The sequence below is a fragment of the Pongo abelii genome, chromosome 2 (assembly GCF_028885655.2).
Source record: "Pongo abelii isolate AG06213 chromosome 2, NHGRI_mPonAbe1-v2.0_pri, whole genome shotgun sequence".
NCBI classification, from domain to species: Eukaryota; Metazoa; Chordata; class Mammalia; order Primates; family Hominidae; genus Pongo; species Pongo abelii.
The window spans coordinates 142,136,470-142,153,193 of NC_085928.1; the positions used below are offsets into that span (position 1 = coordinate 142,136,470).

Consider the following 16,724-nt stretch of genomic DNA (forward strand, 5'->3'; position numbering starts at 1 on the left):
CATTCTCCTGCCTCAGCCTCCCGAATAGCTGGGACTACAGGTGCTTGCCACCACGCCCGGCTAATTTTTTTGTATTTTTACTAGAGACACGGATGTTCCCGACCATGTTCGCCGGGATGGTCTCAATCTCCTGACCTCACGATCCACCTGCCTCGGCCTCCCAAAGGGAATATATATCTTCATATTAAGAATACAGGACATTGTTTTGTTCATTTCTAATGTTCATTTGGCTGTACATATGGCCAAAAAATCATTTGCAGAATAGTATATAGCGTATGATCCAATTTTTGCTTAAAGAAAAAGATTATAGTTTGAAGTCAGGTAGCGTGATGCCTCCAGCTTTGTTCTTTTGGCTTAGGATTGACTTGGCAATGCGGGCTCTTTTTTGGTTCCATATGAACTTTAAAGTAGTTTTTTCCAATTCGGTGAAGAAAGTCATTGGTAGCTTGATGGGGATGGCATTGAATCTATAAATTACCTTGGGCAGTATGGCCATTTTCACAATATTGATTCTGCCTATCCATGAGCATGGAATGCTCTTCCATTTGTTTGTGTCCTCTTTTATTTCATTGAGCAGTGGTTTGTAGCTCTCCTTGAAGAGGTCCTTCACATCCCTTGTAAGTTGGATTCCTAAGTGTTTCTCTTTGAAGCAATTGTGAATGGGAGTTCACTCATGATTTGGCTGTCTGTTATTGGTGTATATGAATGCTTGCGATTTTTGCACATTGATTTTGTATCCTGAGACTTTGCTGAAGTTGCTTATCACCTTAAGGAGATTTTGAGCTGAGACAACAGTGTTTTCTAGATATACAGTCATGTCATCTGCAAACAGGGACAATTTGACTTCCTCTTTTCCTAATTGAATACTCTTTATTTCTTTCTCCTGCCTGATTGCCTGGCCAGAACTTCCAACACTATGTTGAATAGGAGTGGTGAGATAGGGCATCCCTGTCTTGTGCCAGTTTTCAAAGGGAATGCTTCCAGTTTTTCCCATTCAGTATGATAGTGGCTGTGGGTTTGTCATAAATAGCTCTCATTATTTTGAGATACATCCCATCAATACCTAATTTATTGAGAGTTTTTAGCATGAAGCATTGTTGAATTTTGTCAAAGGCCTTTTCTGCATCTATTGAGATAATCATGTGGTTTTTGTCTTTGGTTCTGTTTATATGCTGGATTACATTTATTGATTTGCATATGTTGAACCAGGCTTGCATCCCAGGGATGAAGCCCACTTGATCATGGTGGATAAGCATTTTGATGTGCTGCTGGATTCAGTTCGCCAGTATTTTATTGAGGATTTTTGCATCGATGTTCATCAGGGATATTGGTCTCAAATTCTCTTTTTTTGTTGTGTCTCTGCCTGGCTTTGGTATCAGGATGATGCTGGCCTCATAAAATGAGTTAGGGAGGATTCCCTCTTTTTCTGTTGATGGGAATAGTTTCAGAAGGAATGGCACCAGCTCCTACAAGTCTACAGTAACCAAAACAGCATGGTACTGGTACCAAAACAGAGATATAGACCAATGGAACAGAACAGAGCCCTCAGAAATAATACCACACATCTACAACTATCTGATCTTTGACAAACCTGACAAAAACAAGAAATGGGGAAAGGATTCCCTATTTAACAAATGGTGCTGGGAAAACTAGCTAGCCATATGTAGAAAGCTGAAACTGGATCCCTTCCTTACACCTTATACAAAAATTAATTCAAGATGGATTAAAGACTTACATGTTAGACCTAAAACCATAAAAACCCTAGAAGAAAACCTAGGCAATACCATTCAGGACATAGGCATGGGAAAGGACTTCATGTCTAAACCACCAAAAGCAATGGCAACAAAAGCCAAAATTGACAAATGGGATCTAATTAAACTAAACAGCTTCTGCACAGCAAAAGAAACTACCATCAGAGTGAACAGGCAACCTACAGAATGGGAGAAAAGTTTTGCAATCTACTCATCTGACAAAGGGCTAATATCCAGAATCTACAATGAACTCCAACAAATTTACAAGAAAAAAACAAATAACCCCATCAACAAGTGGGCAAAGGATATGAACAGACACTTCTCAAAAGAAGACATTTATGCAGCCAAAAGACACATGAAAAAATGCTCATCATCACTGGCCATCAGAGAAATGCAAATCAAAACCACAATGAGATACCATCTCACACCAGTTAGAATGGCGATCATTAAAAAGTCAGGAAACAACAGATGCTGGAGAGGATGTGGAGAAATAAGAACACTTTTACACTGTTGGTGGGACTGTAAACTAGTTCAACCATTCTGGAAGTCAGTGTGGCGATTCCTCAGGGATCTAGAACTAGAAATACCATTTGACCAAGCCATCTCATTACTGGGTATATACCCAAAGGACTATAAATCATGCTGCTATAAAGACACATGCATATGTATGTTTATTGCGGCACTACTCACAATAGCAAAGACTTGGAACCAACCCAAATATCCAATAATGATAGACTGGATTAAGAAAATGTGGCACATATACACCATGGAATACTATGCAGCCATAAAAAATGATGAGTTCATGTCCTTTGTGGGGACATGGATGAAGCTGAAAACCATCATTCTCAGCAAACTATCGCAAGGACAAAAAACCAAACACCGCGTTTTCTCATAGGTGGGAATTGAACAATGAGAACACTTGGACACAGGAAGGGGAACATCACCCACTGGGGCCTGTTGTGGGGTTGGGGGGATGGGGAGGGATAGCATCAGGAGATATACCTAATGTAAATGACAAGTTAACGGGTGCAGCATACCAACATGGCACATGTATATATATGTAACAAACCTGCATGTTGTGCACATGTACCCTAGAACTTAAAGTATAATAAAAAATATATACATATATAAAATAAAAATTAAAAAAAGAAAAATATTATAAATGAATACTCAAAGTTGAAAAGGTATTGCACCAAACTAATAGCAATGGCTGTGGTTACTTTAAGGGATTAAGGCAGGATGGATGAGGTGCAGAGAGGGGAACCTTCACTGGAGGGTTCTATATATAGGAGTGATATGACATGATATGTATTTTAAGAGGGTCACTCTGGCTACTGTGATGTCAGTATACTATGGTGGGGGGCAGTGAGGCAGCTGCAGCAATACTCTAGGCAAGTTATCCAAGCTACATGAAACTGCAGACCCCGTTTCGGTAATATGAGTTACTGGGTTTCATGCCTCCATATAACGGTGTGTGCTTGCACTCCCTTGCTCCTCTGGCAAACTTACACACATTATTGTAGCCTTGTGTGGAAATGTGGGCTTTGGAATCAGACAGGCCTGTATTCAGACCCTAGCTCTACCATTTGCTGGCTGTATAACTCTGGACAAGTTAGTTAACCTCTCTAATCCTCAATTTTCTCAGCCATAATATACACCTCTTACACAGGGTTAGTTTGAAGATTAAATAGGCAGGTAGCACGTATAGTTCATTTATCAGTTTCTAGCAAAGAACCTGGCACACAACAGATGGCCAATATGTATTTATTTGATGAATATGTTCAGAGCCTGGCATATATAGCCAGGCAATCAAAACTTTGCCATTGTTACGGTGGAAAAAAGTTGATCACTCCCTTCTCTATGAGTTTACAAGAGCTTCTATTGCGGTTATATTATACTATAAATTTATAATATTATAAGTATTATAAATTACTATACTAGCTAGATTTGTGAAACTACTGAAGAGGATGGATGCATTTTTCTCTTACATCATTCTATTTGTTATCTATGCTTTTAACATCCAAAGTAAAGATGAGGCACTTACTTATGCTATAAATGATTACTTTTCTTTTTTAATACAATTGGGAAACTTCTCTGGAGTTACTTTTCAGAATATCTGAACCATTTTTGGGGTAAAAACACAAAGCTATAAAACAACAGCCAGTGAGAAAAGCTGATGGCTCATCAAATTGCATAAATTAGCACAAATTAATTAGCAATAGCTAATTAGAATCCTGTCGATGCCTGTTTGTGTTGAGAGTTATTAAAAGCTCAACATAACTTTTAGTGGTTGATCTGGGCATTTACTAGTTCGTCTTACTGCTACTAAGGAACTTATTAGTAAAATTATTTTTGACAGTTTTTCTGAAACCTCAGCACAACAGAAAGCTTTTAGTTTTTTAAATTATCTTCTTTATAGATTCATTTTATGTATATTTTTTACGCCATTGAATTTTATTAATGTGTATGTGTATTGGCATTCAAAACAAACAAAAAATACATACAATCCAACAGAACAAAGAGTAGATGAAGAAGGCAGGGAAGAAAATAATAGAATTTGTAATGAAAAGATGAAGCTAGGGGTAAGGTTATTACACATAATTGAATGTGATAGGACATGCATAGTTGTTAGTGTGGGTATTAAAATTTGCTTTGAATTTTATAGCAGGTAAAATAAAGTGTGAAGCATGGTCAGTCACTATCTTTATGGTGTATGCAGGTCAAAAACAAACCAGCTGCTCAAGAGGGACAACTTTTCTTAGCAATGAAGCTACAGAAAAATATCACCCATCAATCTGCATACAGGTGATATTGCGTAGCGGACGAAAATGTCTTCAACAATATAAAGAGAACTTTGAGGGTCATGGTGTAATTCCTAGAAAGCAGGCTATGCTGGAAAATGACTGAAAGGACAAAGATGAGTCAGGTAGAAGACAAGACCACATGCTGAGAGTGGGAGCTGAGATGGGACGAGAGATGTGAGAGTTTGAGAAGGGAAAAGATTTAGAAAAGCCATTTTTTAAATGTCACAGATTTTACTAAGAGATGAAGTTACAGCCTAGATAAAACCATGTGGCATAAAAATGTCCCAGATCCAATTAACCTTACTTCACGACTTTATTCTGCAGCAAAAATATGAGGATTCAAGTTTAGAGCTAGAAACTGGTTAAAGTCAAGGGGTGATGGACATCCCCTGTAGGGTTATTAGAAAAAATAAAAAGTAAAATAATAATAATAATGATGATGATGATATAAAGTCAGGGTGGGAAGAGTCTAGAATAATAAGTAACCTAAGGTCAGGACACTTTATAATTCTTATATTACTTGCATACATATACAGTCAAAAAATTATTAATGAAATCAATACTAAAGGTAGTTTTTGAGATGACTGATTATGACCATGTGGCTTATGTAGGATAAGAAGTCAAGTGAAGTCATGAAGGGCTTATGGATTCTAAATTAACAGCAATCAAATTTGCAGTGTCTCAGGGAAGATGCAGAGAAATAAAAGAACAGAAGGTAAAGAGGGTGAGGTCAAAAATAAGGGGTTTCAATTTCTAGATCACTGAAGTTGACAAGTTCCAATGGATGTTTCTAATTAAATATATTTTTCAAGTTGAAATGACAATATGCAGATTTTACATTAAACTCCAAGATCTTAAACATTTCTCTACTGGTAAAATTTATATTTGGAAAATCAACATTTTCCAGGAAAACTGGATTTCTTTTCAACATTGCAGTGAGCATATTGTGCTACTGAAATACTTGCTCAAACATGCTTTAAACACTTTGTAAATAAGTAACAGAAAATAATTTCGTTTTGCCATATCCTGTAGTTTCTTTTACTGGCTTACCCCACACATTCCTGGAAGGTTTGTCATTTAAAATTGTTTTTTCTTCTTTCTTAATTGTTGTGTTTTCTGATGACAAAAATAAAACATGCTGTTGTTTTAAAAATAAAAACCAAACAACATCAAACCCTAAACATTACAGAAATGTACAATTATGTCTCCTATAATTCCATCCCCTACAACCACTGTTTAGGTTTTAGTACATATTATGAAGGATTTACTTATACCCTAATATTTTTCTGAAGAAGCTTGACAAGTAGTCTTAGAAAAGTCAGAGAGAAAAATGAAGGGGAAAAAATGGAAAAATGAGGGTACCTGAAATAAATTGAGCATCATTGATGTGACAGGTACCAGCTAGTTGCTCCATATTGACTGTTTCATTTTAGCTGCCCAGCAACTCAGAATTTTTTTTTTCAATTTTAAAAGGTACACAATGTCAATTTCCTGGCTTTGATAATGTACCATAGTTGTATAATATCCATTTTGCAGAATTTGGATGATGGATACACAGGACTTCTCTGTACTATAATACTTTTACAACTTTTTGTGGGACTCTAATTATTTCAAAACAAAAAGTTAAAAACAGAGGCACAGAGAGAGACTGAATAACTTGCTTTAAGTTCACACTGCTAGGGAATGAAAGTTAAGCATAAATTTATGAGATGGAAATAGTTGCTTAGTGAATAATTAACTAAAATTAATCCCTTCAACATAGATTCATTCAGAATCATATAAGCACCTGTAATATAAAGAAGAATAAGATATAGTCATTGTTTTAAAGGAACTCCAAGTCTAGTGGGTTCTAATTTGTTATCTACTATGAGACTCAATATTATATAGACTCGACTAAAATATTAATTAAATGACACAGATCAAATACAGGCCAGATCCTGCTATGTTTTAAGGCATATGCTTTTATAATTTTCTAGATTATAAATTAGCATATTTAATATTTCTAATCTCAGGGTAGATAATTAACAAGGTTAGAATTCAGAATTCATCAGTGCCACTAGCTCTTCCTGCCCTAAAACATCTTAGCATTCTGAGAAACTAATGAACCCAGAAAATCCTCCTCTCAGAAGCAGGATTCATTCCCACTATACTGTAATCCTAGGCCTCATTGTAGGTGCTCAGTGGAGGATTACAGCTTTCCTTTGTTTATACTCTTTATAAAGAATACAGTGTGCACATTTACACAGAGCAAGGTTATATTAATCTCATGTAATTCTTTTGAAGCCTCAAGAAGCTTTTGGAATTCTCTATTCTCAGAGTTTATAATAAACAAATAATAAATTCTTCATGAAATAGGGCTAAAAACCCCAAAGAAGTATAACTGAACCAGAAAAAAAAGAACATGGATAAGCTAAATATTGTAACTAGTAGATTAAAACTTATTTGAAGAAAACAGCATCATGCATGTAAAATTCCCAAATCCTTTTAAGCAGTAAACCAGATACCACTTGGGATTAGAACCAGTCTTAAAGGTAGGCAGCTAACTTATGCTGGAAAATCTGCAGGACTTCTTTCTAAAAATTTTGAGTGGTGACGACAGTCCTGAGCTGTAGGGGAACAGGGAGTGGGCTGGGCTCCCTCAGTGCTCTGGGGGGAGCATTTACTTAGTACTGTGTCACAAAACAGACCTACTCAATTAATTGTAAACATAGCTAACTGTACCTCTTTAGGGTGGAAAATTATGTTATCTAGTCTGAAATCTCCATGAATCAAATTCTCTTCATTGTCATTATCGGGCAAGTTCTTCATTAGCCACTCCGATAGCTGTTGCATGGCAGGGATGTCCTGATGAGCTGCAGCTTGATACTGCTTTGTCCAGGTTGATACCTAAAGACATATAAATAAGAAAAATGGTAAAGCTGAAACTGCAATGTAGGATCTAGCAATTCTAAAATTAAAACAAAATTCAAATGCTGTTTTACTCCTAAATACTTAAGACCCATGCTGGTGATACTCGTGTCATCCTAAAACACTCAAATCAGCCTAAACCTTAAACATTTAAGTCTCTTTTCCATATAGTTCCATTTTACTTACCTAGCTTTTTATCAGGAGAAAAATACTGGCCTAGGGATCAAGAGATATGGGTTCTAGTCTTTATTCAGCAACTACTTTGTAGAAGAAAAAAAAAGAATGCATACAAACACACACACGCACACACACACACACACACACAAATATATAGGCATAGATAATTTCTGGAAAGGGTCACGAGAAATAAGTAACCCCTGAAAAAGGGAATATGGGGACTAGAAGAAAAAAGAAGACATTTATTTATTTATTTATTTTTTTGACAGAGTCTCGCTCTGTTGCCCAGGCTGGAGTGCAACCTACACCTCCCAGGTTCAAGTGATTCTCCTGCCTCAGCCTCCTAAGTAGCTGGGATTACAGGTGCATACCACCACACCCGGCTAATTTTTGTATTTTTAGTAGAGACGGAGTTTCACCTTATTGGTCAAGCTGGTCTCGAACTCCTGACTTCGTGATCCACCTGCCTTGGCCTTCCAAAGTCCTGGGATTACAAGCTTCAGCCACCGCGCCCGGCCTACTTTTCATTTCAATACTCTTTCTTATTACCCATAGAATTTTCTAAATATATTACAGGTATGAATAGTGTAAATATCTTTTATTGTTCTTAGAACTGAATGCAAACAAATCAACTTACTGGTAAAGTCCTCCAACAGGTGGGACCATATTGTTTATTTGCTTTTTTATCTCCATTTCCCAAGGTATCTTTGCTAAATTTAGTGCAATAGAGCAAAGATCTTTACTTGGTCTTATCTAGTCATATCAACCTGGGTTTAAATTATATCTAAGCCACTTACTTGTGTATTACTTGATTGATGCAAGCCTCCCTTCATCTGCAAAATGGGAGTAATAATACCTGTATCTTAGAGTTGTTGTAAAGATCAAAAAAGAGAGGTCGACAACTCACTCTGCCATGTAGGACCTAGCATTATAGTGAGTACTCTCTAAACTTTAGTTCCCTTTTATCTTCCTTAACCCCCACAAAATGATATGCTTACAAAGGAAAGCAGCCCCATATATATCTAGTATTGCTTTCCTTTAATTTAAAATGATCCCCATCACTCTAAATTTTATCTTTCCTTAAATAATCATTATAAGATCTCTCTCCCAGGAAGCTTTCTCTACATAAGCAAGGGCATCCCAACTTCCACCCTTTGAATCATGATGAGTATCAAACAATGTACTACTAGATTTTACACACTTTTATACCATTTTCAGGTTTCATGTATGACATGCATGTACAGTCTCTCAAAAATGACAAGTTCCTATGGGGAAGAACCTATTGTATATTTTTCTTGATATTTAACACAGTACTCAGCGGGTATTAAACACACAGTCAAGCTTAGTAAATGTCTGCTAGTCCAATTTAGAAAGAAAAAACTGTAGGCCGGGCACGGTGGCTCATGCCTGTAATCCCAGCACTTTGGGAGGCTGAGGCGGGTGGATCACGAGGTCAGGAGATTGAGACCATCCTGGCTAACACAGTGAAACCCCATGTCTACTAAAAATACAAAAAATTAGCAGGGCGTGATGGCGGGAGCCTGTAGTCCCAGCTGCTCGGGAGGCTGAGGCAGGAGAATGGCGTGAACCTGGGAGGCGGAGCTTGCAGTGAGCAGAGATTGCACCACTGCACTCCAGCCTGGGCAACAGAGTGAGACTCCGTCTCAAAATAAATAAATAAATAAAATAATAATAATAAGAAGAAGAAAAAACTGTATAGTTAAAGTATTGGAAAATTAAGAGTCTAAAACAGAAGATTTTGCTGAACAAAACCTAATATAAAAACATAAGATAATTTTATACTAAAAACTAGTCATTCTGAAGGACAATGTTAAAAGTCATAGCCAAGCTTCAGAAAATTATACAATAATAGCTTTTTTTGTTGACTAATAAGGTATATTATTTACAAGAACTTGAAAAAAATAGCTATTAATGTGGATGCATTACCTGTCTTTTGCAGTACCCAGCACCTATACCATATCCTTCCAGCTGCAATGACTGTATATTCAAGGAATGTAACTGAGCCAATGTTTCTACAATGGCCACATATAAGGCTGAACGTTCTGCTGGGCTAACTCCAGGAATTGTTAAATCACGAAAGATTCGACCCTATGGAAGTGATTACAACAGATTATTTAAATGTGTGTAATCAATACTTTGTAGAATATACTAGAAAAACATTCATTTGTGAAACATATTTAATATTAGAGTATACATGCCAAAGGGAAAATAAAAGGATATGCCAACATGAATACAAACATCAAAACTACTCTCAACTATTTTACAGAAAAAATTTAAAACACATTTTGAATTTATTGTTCTTAATGGCTTGACCTATGTGGAGTCTGTTTTCCCTGCTACCTTATGGACAATTTGGTTACTGCCATTACAGATAGCTCTTTACTGACACCTAGAGGAAAATTTAAGAATAAGTCAATACCCCTTAATTACTAAATTTGTTTCTTGTCTATTCCATCCCTCCCTTTTTAAGTGCTCAAATTTGAACAAAATTGTAAGGCTTTGCAAAGCAATCTAATTACCTAAAATGTTAAATAACAAACTATATCATTTATTAAGTATCATAATAAAACATCTTAATTAACTTCATAATTAAAAGTAAAAGCAACAAAATAAGATTAAGTGTTAATTTACCTGCACATGTTCCATTATGTAAAATTCTGTTCCAATGACAGAAGTATCACTGCAGTACAGTATAGGCTTGGGAACGGGGAATCCAATTGAAAACAAGGCTTTCTGGACTTTAAATTCTCTATCAATCTAAATAGGATGATGAATCATTAAAAATCAGAGAAACTGGTTTAATTGTAATTAAATTTAATAACTACTCATGAGCTAACCTTAAGGCTAGAGAACAACTGTAAAACAGTATCAACACACACTCCAGAGGATAATAGTAATAACTTCCCTAATAGTAGTCTTGGTGTAATCATTATGATTATAAATTAGACCACTACTAAAAAATGTAATTCGATTAGGATAAGAAGATGAGCACCTGCATGAGACTTAATCCTGGCTCTGATAATGTGAAAGCAATAGTTACTGTTCACAATATTTCACATATTTTATCATAAAACATCCCTTTTTCCACAGCAGTTCCCTGGCTGCCTGCTCACTCTTTCATGTCTTCCAAGGAAGCTCAGGTAAGTCTCTATTCTAGCACTCTGCCACAGTCAGCTACAAAGAGCTGGGGGTGAGAGGTGAGTGGTGGTGGAAGGAAAAGTACCCGCTCCTTGTGGAGAGCAAGGGAGGCATGTGTTTCCAGGGCAGGGACATGGGGATCATTCCTGGCACTCGGGACTGCTGTGGAGCTCAAGATAACTAGCAGGAAAGTAGGCAGCTAGAAGCAAACTGAAGCCCAAATAAGATAGTGGGGAAAAAATGGCTTCCTTAATTAGGACAGATGCACAGGCTATCACTCAGGACCCAAGGGCAGAGCTGTTGATGCAGGCCAAGTAAGGATGGCTTATCTACATGTAGTCACCTGGCCCCAGACTCAGGCAATGGTGACTGACCATTCTAAGGAGGGGAAGCTATGCAGCTCATTTTGACATCAGGAAGTAAAGCAGGGGCTGCGGCAATAACTGGAATAGGAAAGTAATGAAACCCATGTTCAAGGTGAGAGCAGCCAGCAGTACCAAGGGCTGTGGAAAGAAGTGTTAACCACTCAGGTGTTGGGAAATGAGGGGGAGGGGGTAAGGGGGAGAGGGCAAAAGGGTTAGAGAAGCAAAAAGTGGATCACAGAGCTGGAGCATTGCTTTTTTCAATGCAGAGTTGAGAAAACAGAAGGGTGTTGAAACAGAGTACTCCAGATCTTTGGCAGCTGTACTTGGGCTGAGAGCATTATGCCCTGTTCTGGTGTGTTCAGGTGGGATGTTATCAAGAAAAGAGACAAATAAAGCTGTTTATTGGGGCATGGGTGGGGATTCTCCTTCAGCCATACCATATTGATATTTAATAAAAGTTACCCAACTTTTTTTTATCTTAAGCATCCAACTTACTTCACGTTTCTGGGAATATGATATGGGACCAAGAAAGTCCCATAGAATCTACATTTTCTATTACTGTGGTATTAAGCCTACCCCACAATTGTCCTTCCCCAGTGACCTGGGCCTGGGAAGCATCTGCTGTACATGATTATGGCCATACCCTAAATATGCACAATGCTTTTAATGTTCTCCAGTGCTTTGATTTCTGTCCCCTCCTGTTCTCTAAAAATCCATAGATAATACCTGTTTTCTGAAGACAGAAAAACCTAGTTTTTAACAAAAATCTTTTATAATTCTCACTGTCTAATATTTAGAGAGTACTATAAAATACTTATTCAAATCTTTCTTTTTATCACCAAGATTAGAGGATTGTCATAGCAAATATATTAAAATAATTCTGAGTAGATACTATTACATATAATAATTTAAATATATAACAAAACAAAATATCTATAGACGAGTAGCACTGAAAATATTCATTGGCTGATTTTACTTCTAGCAAACAATGTAGAGGAAAATCAAATACACAAAAGAACTGGGTGTTGTTCAAGATTAATAGCCTAAAGATAGACTTACATTTCAACCTCAAATCATTTTTTAAAACAAAAAAAGATATAATTCAAGAGAAATTTTCATTAGAAATAAAATACATTTTATATTATTTGGCAATCATAAGATGCCTTTTAAAAGTAAATTGGCTTTGTGTGTATTAAAAGCATTGTCACCAAAGAATTTATCATTACATTTGTATACTATACCTGATGTGCTTTAGGAAGAAGTGAACCTGGTGGTTTTTTCCTGAGCACATATGTTTGAAAGCCCTTCTGGAGATAAAAGGTTGGATTGGACTTTCCTGCTCTAGATAAAAGTAAAAAAAAAAAAAAAAAAAAAAGGTCAATTACAAAGATATGTTTTCCGTCATCCCCAAATCCTACTGAAATATCAGAAGAAACAAATGAAAATAAATTCATCTCAATGCTGGAAAATCAAGAGGGGTGCTATCAGCAGCTCACAACATGAATTTCTAGATGATATTAAAGCAGATGGCAACATACTGGCAGCTGGAGAATCTGTGACTCACACAGGTAGAAGAGAGGACCCCACATCCTGACTGCAAATCCTAAGTTTTATCAGGAGTACCTGTAGAACAATGACTGATCTAAGTAAACTTGTAAAACAATGACTGATCTAAGTAAATAAACAATCTGAGAAGAGATTGTAAGTTATCAGTCAGAAAATGAATTAAAAGATGCAGGAACAGCTGGCTTAATGCCCCCTCATCTGCCTTTAGAGATAACCCTCAGAAGTGTCAACAAGGCCAGTGCGTGGGTAGAGCTCTCTACAATGGGAGTTCTGAGAAGTGAGGTCCCACAGTGAGCATCTGGCCCAGGGAAGTGCAATGCTGGCCCAACTAACTCACAGACACCAGGGCATTGACTTTCCCTGCCAGATGAACAGAAATTCTCACCTAAACTAAGGATAGACACTTCAGCTACCAAAACTATTCAGTCTATTCTTTCACTTATAATATGGGCATTTAAGAATCGCCCAACTTTTGAAGAATCCAACTGTATAAAGGAGAGATCCTAAATTAAATAAACAGAAGAATCAATCCTTAAGGTTAACAGGTAATAGGAGAAAGTAGAAAAAAAAAAATCTTTGAAGCTTCTTCCCAGGACTCCAACCTCCATCAGGAAAAAACAAGCATGAGCCTAGATTGAGTCTGGCAGCAGCCCGTGTCTACGTCTCCTATAAATCAGACCCATCCTCCCTGGCAATCATATCAAGGAGCACTGGTTTTGGTATCATCTAATCCTGCGTGAGTGCCTTTTACCATAGGAAGGTGGAGATAATCACCAGTGGTCAGGAAATAGGACCACCACAGGATGTGCTGTCTTTATTGATATAGAACAATTTATCTTTGATGCTGCAAACCATCAATTGCAACGAATCTTTTTTTTTTTTTTTTTTTTTTTTTTTGAGACGGAGTCTCGCTCTGTCGCCCATGCTGGAGTGCAGTGGCTGATCTCGGCTCACTGCAAGCTCTGCCTCCCGGGTTCACACCAATCTCCTGCCTCAGCCTCCCCAGTAGCTGGGACTACAGGTGCCCGCTACCGCACTCGGCTAATTTTTTGTATTTTTAGTAGAGACGGGGTTTCACTGTGGTCTCGATCTCCTGACCTTGTGATCTGCCTGGCTGGGCCTCCCAAAGTGCTGGGATTACAGGCGTGAGCCACCGTGTCTGGCAACGACGATTCTTACAAACACATTTTTAAAAAAATGCCAAACATCTGATTGGATGCATTTTTGATGAGGCTTGTGATCCGCCTGCCTGGGCCTCCCAAAGTGCTGGGATTACAGGCGTAAGCCACCGCATCTGGCAACAATGAATCTGACAAACACATTTTTTAAAAAATGCCAAACATCTGATTGGATGCATTTTTGTTGAGGCAGTTCTCTAGTCTTATATAAAGCACTGGTCTTTCATGATAGTAAATGACCCAAATGAAATACAAAGGAAAAACTAAAAGCTTCTTGTTGAAGATAGAGTGACCCAGCAAGTCTGCTTCTACATATATATCCAAGAGAACTGAACACATAAAATTAACACAAAAACTTGTACATGAATGTTCACAGCAGTACAATTCACAACAGCCAAAAATTAGAAACAGCTCAAATGTCCATCTGCAGACAAAAGGATAAACAAAATGTGGTATATCTATACAATGGATTATTGTTTGGCAATACAAAGGAATAAAATGCTGATCCATGCTACAACGTGGATGAATCTTGAAAATATTATGTTAAGTGAAAGTAGCTAGTCACAAAAGACTACATATTATGTGATTTCATGTCTATGAAATGTCCAGAATAGGGAAATCCATAGTGACAGACAGTAGATTAGTAGCAGCCAGGGATAGGGGGAGGAAAAAATTGGGAAGTATGAGGTTTCTTTGGGGGTGATGGAAATGTTTTAGAACTAGATAGTGGTGATGGTTGTATAACATTGTGAATATATGGAAAACAACTGACTTACACACTTTAAAACGGTTAAATTTTTAAATGTTATGTTAATGAATTTCACAAAAACAGTTAAAAGTTTCTCTTTTGAGGAAGTATCTAAAATGGTTATAACAAAGACAAAAAAAAATTGCAGAAGCCCATTTGCATGGGAGGATCATTGTCAACACTGTCAATACAGTACTTGCCAAATTTAACCACTCCAACCATCAGGCCTCCAAATAGCCTGGAACCATTGATGGTCTCAATATAAGAATCATCATTGAACCAATAGTCAGAACTATTGGTTAGTTCTTGGACAAGATATTTGGTGCTGAGAGAAATGTGTTGATCTATAACCTAAGAGATGGTACTTTTGATGTGTCCAATCTCCATTAACAAATAGAAAATCTTTGCATGTAAGTGTGCAGCCATGGACACTTACTTGGTTAGAGAAAACTTTAAACAGACAATCTCACGAGACCCTACTAAGCCATCCATAGCGTTGGTTCCCTTAGAAGCATAAACAGACAGGAAAAACAGGATGTTGGCATGGCAGCATCAGATGAGTTTCTTCAGCAGACTCCTTGCAGCAGTCCAGGGTTTACTCCATGCCCCCATTCCCCCTCGGTGACAGCTCAGGTGACAGGGAATGAGATCAGGAAATGGGTGAGTATGGGTACCACCTTGATTTAGAAGTCTTAGTCTATTTAGGCTGCTAGTCTATTCAGACTGCTATTATGAAATACCATAGACTGGGTAGCTTATAAACAACAGACATTTATTTCTCACATTTTGGGGCCTGGGAAGTCAAAAATCAAGGCGCCAGCAGATTCAGTGTCTGGTGAGGACCCACTTTCTTATAGATGGCACATTCTTGCTCTTTCCTCTTACGGTAGAAGGGGCAAGGCAGTTCTTTGGGGTCTCTTTTATAACACTAATCCCATTCTTGAGGTCACTGTACTCATGATCCAATCATCTCCCAAAGACCCCCCACCTCTTAATATCATTACCTTGGGAGTAAGGATTTCAACATATGAATTTTTGAGGGACACAAACATTTAGATCATAGTAAAGCCTCATGCCCTACAGAAGCCATTATCTGTAGTAGTAGTCTTTTGGCACCAGCTTCCAGGGCCCTAGCAAAGGACATAACTAGTTGAAAGAACCCTCTACATTTAGGGAAGCCCAAAATTATGCCTTTCCACCAGATACTTAAACAGTTCATTTGCAGACCTTCCAGTTCAGATGCAGTTTACTAATTAGATGTTATTTTTACCATAGCAATGTTGCCTGGAAACACATCTGATATGCCACCTTTACCAAGTTTTCAGAATTACAGAGCTAGAAAATTAAATAAATTTATCCATAGAGCAGGAGAAAAGGTTTTTTAACCCTTTATTTATATCACGGTTAACAAGTCTCAGACTCATGGCATCATCCTAGAGGTTGTATCTACCTGCATCTCTAAGCTTTAGAAACTCAGAAATTACTATAGGAATTTAACAGAAAGGAATTGAAAAAAAAAAAAAAAAAAAACCATAGGCCCTGATAAGGTAATCAGTTATGTTTGTGGATATCTAGGAAGCCACCTTATCCCTTGTGCAGAGATCTGAAAATATTCAGGATTTGCTGCTTTTTAATTTTACTCCTTTTCCTTTGGTGGAAATCATGACTAGTGGAATTATGACTATTCTGACCAAGTGCGTTTAATAAAACCACTAAGCAGACTCAGACCTTCACCAACTATCTACTCTGACAACCAGTTTTGTTTGTGTAGGGAAAAGAGAGATCAGACTGTTACTGTGTCTATGTAGAAAGGGAAGACATAAGAAAGTCCATTTTGACCTGTACCCCGAACAATTGCTTTGCCCTGAGATGCTGTTAATCTGTAACTTTGCCCCAATCTTGAGCTCACAGAAACATGTATTATATGGAATCAAGGTTTAAGGGATCTAGGGCTGTGCAAGATGTGCCTTGTTAACAAAATGTTTACAGGCAGTATGCTTGGTAAAAGTCATCGCCATTCTCCAGTCTCAATAAACCAGGGGCACAATGCACTGCGGAAAGCCGCAGGG

General features: G+C 37.5%; 1 protein-coding gene across 3 annotated transcripts in view; it reads right to left on the reverse strand.

Annotated features, from left to right (window-relative positions):
- The window catches only part of ACAD11 (acyl-CoA dehydrogenase family member 11), a 112,754-nt gene that overhangs the window by 83,954 nt on the left and 12,076 nt on the right, over positions 1–16,724 (reverse strand). For 2 of the 3 annotated variants that reach the window (XM_054550348.2, NM_001132931.2), the window contains 4 exon segments: positions 12,405–12,504; positions 10,292–10,417; positions 9,587–9,748; positions 7,277–7,441 (listed from right to left, as the gene is read on the reverse strand). In XM_054550348.2, the coding sequence (XP_054406323.2) occupies positions 7,277–7,441; positions 9,587–9,748; positions 10,292–10,306 (342 nt within the window). In that variant the 5' untranslated portion in view covers positions 10,307–10,417; positions 12,405–12,504. 3 annotated transcript variants of the gene reach the window in all.